The sequence below is a fragment of the Pyrus communis genome, chromosome 8 (assembly GCF_041283825.1).
Source record: "Pyrus communis isolate YQ-2024b chromosome 8, ASM4128382v1, whole genome shotgun sequence".
Classification (NCBI taxonomy): Eukaryota; Viridiplantae; Streptophyta; class Magnoliopsida; order Rosales; family Rosaceae; genus Pyrus; species Pyrus communis.
Window position 1 is genome coordinate 22,907,649 of NC_142572.1, and position 8,385 is coordinate 22,916,033.

Below are 8,385 nucleotides of genomic sequence, written 5' to 3' on the forward strand. Positions count from 1 at the left end.
CTAACAAAAAAAATGAAAAATTCAATGGTCATATTAAATGAGTTTAATGCAATAAATTGTCCAAGTATGCATGCATGCATGAGAATTGAGTGAGGTACAAGTATGCGTATAAATGTCAGTGTATGGAAGGAGACAGTTTAAGAGTTGTTAAACTGCTTAATTAACTTAATCCAGGTCATAATTTTGGTCAAATCCTAATTGAGTAACAAATTAAGCACTGTGTCTGTATGACTAAGAATTACTTGCATCTGCCTCACAATCCAGGCGTTTCTGTCGTTAGGGCTTCTGCACTTACAAATTCGAGTTTCAGCAGCTTGTTAATTTTGCGAAATGGGCGGGATTGGGCTCTGGGTCACTGAAAATAAGGCCCATGATATAATTTAGGCTTTTCAGTTTTGAGTAAAGTGGGCACGTCAATTTCAACTTCAACTGCATTGACTTGTGATCGAGAGACTATATGGTCCAAAATTTTCCTTATGGACAACTCAGTCCTCATGATCGATGCCATAATAATTCCCTGAGTCTTATGGAGTGAAAAATATATAGTAGCATAGTTAGTCATGCCACTCTTACAAGGGTCATCGCATGTATGTTGAAAGTTCTACTTGTACGAAGTTGGATGGTACTAAAATTGGGAATTGGATCTACTCCGAAGCCTAGGGATCAAATCATCTGGACCGTTGATTGGTGTGTAAAAGAAATCAGAACCATTGGTTGATTTTATGTGATGGACCTGAAAAATGAGTTAATGAGGACCGTTAAATTAAATTTGTGCGGCCCATATCCAATTCCCTCAAATAGAACAAGGCTTGTGTGAAAAGTGCATGATCATCGAGTTCGTATGCTATGGTCCCAAAAAAATAATTTCTTTATGGATACCTTTTCATGATGTTTTACTAACAATATCGAAATGGAAGAGTCATATTTGAAGAAGTTGAAAAAGAATAACATACTTACAAGCAATTTCTGTAACTTTAATAACACAGTGACATTTTTATTTATTTCCAAACATATTATTTATTCATCTGAAGGCATGAACACCTTCAATTCCCATATATACAGCACCTGCATGCCCCATATGAGCACGTTTGTTTGAGTTTCAAGATAGAGGATTGTTTTAAGGACACTTGCGTCTGCCGCCGTGGGTGGTGAGGGTGGCGTAACACGGGCAGGTCTCAAGATTGCCGGCGGTACCCGGTGGAACACAGCTGCAACGCTGGCAGCAAGTCCCGCATGCCCTCTTGCACAGATGAGGCCTCGATGATAAACGACATCGAGCACTGCATGCTCCGCCACAGTCTACATATATATTTACATTTAATCAAACACTGCAGTACTATACAAGTCCAGATGAAAAATCTAAAAATAAACATTTACTTACCTATTTTCTTGAGGAGAGAAGTCTGTTCTGGATTGTTGTTTACCTGCAAATTCAAAGCATATAAAAAACATGCATATACCACCTTAAAGCTAGCTTGTAAAACACGAAAAACAAAGGATGAAGCTAGCAGATAATTAACTGCGTAGCTAATTATAATTAACCGAAACTTAATAGATAATTACCGTCTCATCAGCTTCGACGGGTGTGAGAACAAGAAGGGAAACGAGTAGTGAAACAATCACAACCCTTGATGAGGTCGAGATGGCCGCCATGGCTAGCTGATTAACGAGATTTAGTTATTTCCTTAATTATATTCGTCTCAAACCTAATTGAAACTAAGCTTAAAGTGGAGTGGTATTACTATGTGGTTTTCATTTGCATGGCTTCCCTATTTATAGGGCAGGAGCTTGCCAGCTGGGTGGGTACGTGTGGCATATGCTAATTGGCCGCGAATAATTAAGAAGCCAAAGTATTAAGGAAAAAAAATGGCGAAAGCATGAAAAGAAAATAGAAGGCATCACCCGTGTAAAAGCTTTTGGAATCGTGTGCCTGGACGATGAGTAAAGCTATCGTATTTGCGTTTTGTATTGCTTTCGTGGGGATGAACTTTCCAGCTGGCCTTAGGTTGTAGTAGCTCATGGTTATCATGCACGTCGAAAATTAATGATGAGTTTTTGCTCGAAGGAAGTTGGGGTTTTACTATAGAGAGTTAGGAGCAGATGTACATTAGGATCAAAGTAGTCCTAGGACCACTAAAAATCTGAAAAATATACATGTGACTGTCTTTTGAGTATTCTTAGAAATATACATGTCCTTTTTGTGCTCATTAAGTGTTCTTATATAATGACTGCTAGACATATCTTCACAGATTACGTCACCAGCACTATACAAATTCTCTTGATATCACTTATTAGATTGCTTCAGCATATGTCGATATCTGTTAATATGTGCACAACATAGTTTAACTAATGATAACAAGCCCATCAAGCTTTTAAAGAAATGTCTTGGTAAATAAATTGATTTTTTTTTTTTTATGCGGGCTTCGATTTTTGTTTCTTTTTTTAAAACATGGATTTTTAAACAATAAAATTGTCCAAAGTTCAAATCTTGAATCCGCCATTATAAGGAGTAAGCCAATTACATTTAAGTACATGAAGGTCTCCTATTTTTTTTATGTGAAATTCATACTCTCAACCATTTTCATTTTTTCTTTATTCTTTGTCGCGTAGCCGAAGCGGCAATTTAGATTGATAAAGGCACACACTACGCACACAGTCTAGAGGACTAATTACAGAAAATTAAGGTGGACTTATCGGACTTTGCCATGCATATAAAGCAAGCTAGTGAATCTAGCTAGCTGTTAAGCATGGAACCTTGCTATTAAGTATACTTAAGTTGCAAGACATGGGCAATCAATCAATTTTTCATTTTTTTATTCATTTCAATACAAATATCTGAGCCTGATCTTTTTCACCAAGGTTACCGGATCAAGTGATTCGGGATTTTGAAATTTCATTTAACAGCCAAAAATTATTATAACTTTTAAGAGGTCAAAACAAGTGGACTATTGGATGAAATTTTAAATATTCAGATCACTTGATCGGTGACCTTGATGGAAGAGATCCATCCAAATCTCTTGACATAACCGAATATACATTAGAATAGAATTCACTTGAGTTCAGAAATAAAGATAAATTAGAATAGCGTTCGAAACTCTGAAATATAACTTTTAAAAACAATTCCAGTAGAAAAGTCCTATGAATTCCAGGCATGCACAAAAAAGAAAACACAAAAATCTTGGGTTGATAGATACATGTACTGCTTTAAAATCAGGTGGCTGAGATTAATAGTTGAGAATTAAGGTAATTGAATATAAAAAAAAAATCCATATATAGAATTGGCTTGATATTTATGAAAAGGAATCATTTTCAGATTTCTTCATTTTTAATCCATCAAGTTTGAAAATTCGGATTATTAAAATTTAATCGAACAGCTAAAATTATTATAAATTTTAAAATAGAACCTTATTTATAATTATTAGATTAAATCTCAATCGACCGAATTTCCAAACTTAATAAATTAAGAAGAAGGAATTCGAAGAATCCCTTTCCATAAATATCAAGCCAATTCTATATATGGATTTTTTTTATTTAGGCCATGTACGGTCCTTTCTTGTTTTTGCTGGCTGGCCAGAAAACCGACAGGTCTTTTAAAATGTGATGGGATGGATAATGGACTCTTCTGCCCAGCATATATATATATATGAAGTGGAGTCGACTACCAAACCAAAAGGCACTAATGAAGTGGTTAGTAGTGGATTATTAGTTGGCCTTGGACCCAATCATTCTCCATCCAAATATCTAATCAAGTAATTAGTATTTGCCAAGCAAACAAATATTTAACCTTATATAAGAGTGATGCATCTACAAAACTCGAAATTATGTGTTGTCTTACTTGTGTACAAATTAGCTTTGGTGATCGCCGTTGTTCGACTATCGCTATCTCTTTTATCTCGTCATATGAGTCAATAAGAAAAACAAGAAAAAGAAAATATACTCCTAATTACACGATAAAATATTTGGATGAAGTACACGTGCCTGATTGGCCACACGTGCACTTAGAAAGGGGGACTTGTGCTTTATCTCAAATGAATGAGATGAGACCACAAAGCAAGTGGCGGATGCATATTAGGACCTAAGGATCCCAGAATCACTTAGATTTCAAAAAATATCCAAGTGAGGGTCTTTCCAGGATCCTCCGAATGTTTGATACCGATCCTTTTTGTGTGCACCAAGTATTAGAGCAAATGTCTCTCGCACGTTGTGTCAACAACACTCTTCAAATTCTTTCAATAGCACTCATCAGATTGTTTCGTCATATGTAATTATTTATTGACATGTGCGCAACTTTGTTACGTTGCTGACAACAAGCTCACCAAGCGTTCGACAAAATACCTTAGTAAATAAACTGAATTTTTATTACGCGCTTCGCGCTATGTTTTTATTAAAAAAAAACTTGAACCTTTAATTATGAGACCCACAAAATTCAAATTCTAGATCCGTCACCTCACATAGCTAGAGGCTGGAGGACTGACTAACAGTGGCGGATCCAGGAAATAATATTAAGGGGGTCAGTAAGAATAGTGCACAATTTTTTTTTACTAGACCTAAAGTTATTTGGAAAGACATACTGCACACATGTTAATGCTTCATTTGCGAGGGTAACTAACATGTTCCAAACATGTTCCCATATGAATGTTTAACAAAGAAACACACTTATCTTGAACACACTAACAATGTTTGATATCATTGCATCCCATTAATATGTTTGTCCAGAAATAATGATGTTAGAGGGCATGTATGAAGCCAACTCTAATCTTCAAAAGACAGCTGACAATTGCAATTGCCGTGTTCCTCCGATAGTTTTCAATTACATGAGCAGCCTGTGGTTTCGTGATATTTCATGACCTAAAAATGGAACTGGAAAGCAGAATTTCACCCACTAAATTTGGCATTATTGGCAACTGGCAGCAACGACAAAAGCACTTTTGCCTTTTGGTCGTGACGATCAAAGCACTTTTTTATACCACCAAATCTTGGGCCTTCGGGTACAAGGCAGAAAGGAAAAACAACTGGTGATTCGTAATTCTTGGGCCTTCTCAAATTTTCAGCTTTCTAGGCTTTCGCTTTTTTTCCCTCGTTTTGCAATCCAACCAGCCCATCGGCTTTGCTGATTGCTCATTCCTGTGAAAATTTTCATCACATTCTTTCACCTATCAGACCTCATTGAGTCCGAAGCCCATCGAAAACTTACAACTTTGTTCGTCGACTCCCACATTGAATTTGCTGAGAGGTCTTATTTAATCAAGTTTGCAAGGTACGTGCTCGAGCATGCTCGGAATTTGAAGAAAATGGCCGCGTTTGTCCACGCAGTTTGGGCAAGGAGTTTAAGAAGAAGCAAGAGTATCTCCAATGCCTCTGTTGTCTGTACGGAAAAGAGAATTCATCCTCCCTCAGGTTGGCAACCAGGTGATGATCTTCGTACTTCGGGGAGTACGTATTTTGTTAAGGAATACGCTCGAGTGACTCGTAGTTTATTTACCCCATGATTTGGAAAAGGCCGGGATGATCTCGTTGTAGATATGCTCCTTGAAACGTTTGATTGATTGGAAGTGAAATGAATTTGGCTAAGTAATAGCAGTTATTGAAGCAACTCCAGCACTTTCATGGTCTCTGCATTGACAACGTATGTTTCGAGTATACGGATTTACAGACAAGTTTGAGTATACACACCGAGTAGCAGAAGAAAGTTAAAACATACTTATACACACAGCACGTATGGCTAGGTATAAATGTCACTGTACAATAATTACGAAGACATTATACATACACAAAGATTTTAAGGATTCAATTTCAAGTCTTCTTCCCCTCTCTGCGTGCTCCTTGGCATGACCAAGAGGTACTTGAGGGATCGGCAACACAGATCTGAACGCGTAGTACCTCATGAACCGCGCCTCGATATAGCACAGCGAGAACCTCCTCTTGTTTGGCCAATCCAAAATCTAACAGAGTGAAGCACCGGGAACATAACTCATCCCGCATGCGGTAGCCATGTGACCATCTCCCAAGCGTCCACCATTTTACACAAGCTTGCCGCTCCGATATCTCACTACTCTGGAGCGCTTTCAGGACACATTCAGCCTGCCAATTATGTTATTAAAACACTATAAGCATCTGAAATCAATAGCTGGTTTTGCCAGAATGTATAATATGGCTGAGAGAAATCAAGAACCGCATTCATTTTTCATAACGAAATGTATCGTCTTATGACATGGATAAGCACAAAAGTAATTCGGTTTAGGGTTCAATGCAAATTCATCGAAAAATAAACGAGTTGGAAACGTAGATTCCTACAGAAAATTAATCAGTGGAGAGGGTAAAGAGAAATCAAGAACTGCATACATTTTCAGAACAAAATGTATCGTCTTATAACATGGAAAATCACAGAAAAATCGCTGAAAGGAAACGAGTGCGACAATGGCAGAATGAATTGTATCATCTTAGAAGTAAATTTCATATCCATTTCCTCACAGCCTCAACAGTCCTAAATTCCTAATGCCATTACGGTTGCTAGTGGCCTTAATGCGAATTCATCAAAAAATAAACGAGCTGAAAACGTAGATTCCGACGGAAAATTAATCAGTGGAGAGGGTGATAAAAGTGTATACCGGTACTCTCAGCCAATTCAGGCAGTAGTGCAAACCAAGTAGGTTAACAAGCACAGTAAGCTTTGGTTTGAAAAGAAACATTTCCACATCCTGATATCCGAATTGCAGTTGGTTCAAATTTCGCATCGCCTTCTGATACTCTCCAACCTCAAGGGATTCAGACGACGAGCATTTCTCCACGAATTGAACCACCGAGGCAGCAATCGCGGCCTTCTCGTTGTGCAGCTCGATGTAAAAGCTCCTCCACCCCTGCACAAATCATAAATTTCCAGAAGAGTATAACAAACAGCATTGACTTACAACATATGCTCTATGTTTCTTTTATCTAAAGTATCGAACTTTCAAGTGTTTTTCTCTAAAACGTAATGAGATCGAGGGCTTCTGCGTGAAAATCGTACTTCCTTCTCCGAAATCATGGATAATCATTAGGGATTGATCACACCACAAGCTCAAATTTTCAATTGATCAAATAATTTGACTGATTGACGATTGGGAAATTACCATGGACGTGGGCTTTTCGATTGCAGTGGAAGAAGAAGAAGACGACCCATGATCGGAAAATTCCAGAAGAGGCCATCGCCGTCGTGCCAGACACTCCCATACGCAATCCGACTTACAGAGCTCCCTCCAAAACCGAGAACAGCTGCCCAACGCGCACAAATCCCACACCTTCGTTTCCAAAAATTCAAATTAAAAACAAAAAAACACACACAAAATTAATATCTACAACCATCGGAAGAAAATGAAACGATCAAGGAGCTTTGACTCACCGGTAACAAGGAAGCAATTTGGAGGGCAATATCATCCGGAACGTGGAGAGGAAGAAGAGAGCTCATTTTGCTTTGCGTGCACCTCTGAAATGAGAAGGGGGAAGTATTTGACTTGATAATTTGTTGGGGACTATCTTCTTCTGCCCCTTCCGCTTTCCACCTCATTGGAGTTTCCATCACGGAAACGACACGTACGCCAAGGAGAAACTTTTTATTGTGACTTAGAACACGAATGATACACCACGTGCTTTTATATAAATTGTGGAAAATTTTATGTTTTAAGTTATTAACTTTTTAACACACATTACTCATCATTTGTATAATAAATGACCCGTGATGTACCACATCGTGTACTGATCACATTGAAAAATCTTTATACTCAAGTTTGCGCCTGCAGTAAAACGACGACGTTCTGTTTTTCTTTCTCCGCCAGTAAACGACATCAGAGGAGATAAAATGGGGGGAAATGCTCTATTTGTTTTACGATTAACTGGGTGCTTATTTTAAAGGTGATGAGTGGTGCAGATGAGAAAAGGAAGAAGGAAATTTTGCTCACCCCTATTCCCGTAAGATTAGTTTGGTTTAATTAATTTTAAAATAAATTTCAAAATTTAAACTAAGTGAGCATCACCCGCACTTTAAGGGTGAGCATAAATGTGCTCTAACAATGAGTGGTAATGGTTTACCTTTTTCTTTGCCTAAAAATTACTTGGGACTTGTAAATTTAGAGTATTTATCAAATATAGCCAAATATTAGCTTTTAATTTCAAAAATGTCAATTGTTATAAAAACTTTTAAATATATTCAAAATATCACTTAAATAGACACAAACACCCTTAATTCATACAAATAACTAGTTGTTGATAAAAAGATTCTTGTACGATAATCAAGTGGTGCTTTCACTAATTTTTCTAATATGCACCATAAGAATTTCTATTCTGTAAACCTTCAAATATGTTTTTTTTTGCACTTTCTAACAACACAACAAATCTCTCGATTCACCACCA

The 8,385-nt window shown here is 37.4% G+C and overlaps 2 protein-coding genes across 2 annotated transcripts; both read right to left on the reverse strand.

Moving 5' to 3' along the window:
- Positions 1-963: 963 nt before the first annotated feature.
- LOC137718791 (gibberellin-regulated protein 1) lies at positions 964-1,749 on the reverse strand. The gene is made up of 3 exons (XM_068458325.2): positions 1,564-1,749; positions 1,382-1,424; positions 964-1,299 (listed from the first exon to the last, which is right to left on the reverse strand). Exons 1-3 carry the CDS (start codon positions 1,651-1,653, stop codon positions 1,118-1,120), a joined length of 315 nt encoding a protein of 104 aa, XP_068314426.1. The 5' UTR covers positions 1,654-1,749; the 3' UTR covers positions 964-1,117.
- Positions 1,750-5,581: 3,832 nt separating this feature from the next.
- Positions 5,582-7,570, reverse strand: LOC137718490 (F-box-like protein). Its single transcript, XM_068458053.2, has 4 exons — positions 7,379-7,570; positions 7,110-7,277; positions 6,609-6,857; positions 5,582-6,081 (listed from the first exon to the last, which is right to left on the reverse strand). The coding sequence occupies exons 1-4, from the start codon at positions 7,553-7,555 to the stop codon at positions 5,794-5,796; spliced, it is 882 nt and encodes a 293-aa protein (XP_068314154.2). The 5' UTR covers positions 7,556-7,570; the 3' UTR covers positions 5,582-5,793.
- Positions 7,571-8,385: the final 815 nt, after the last annotated feature.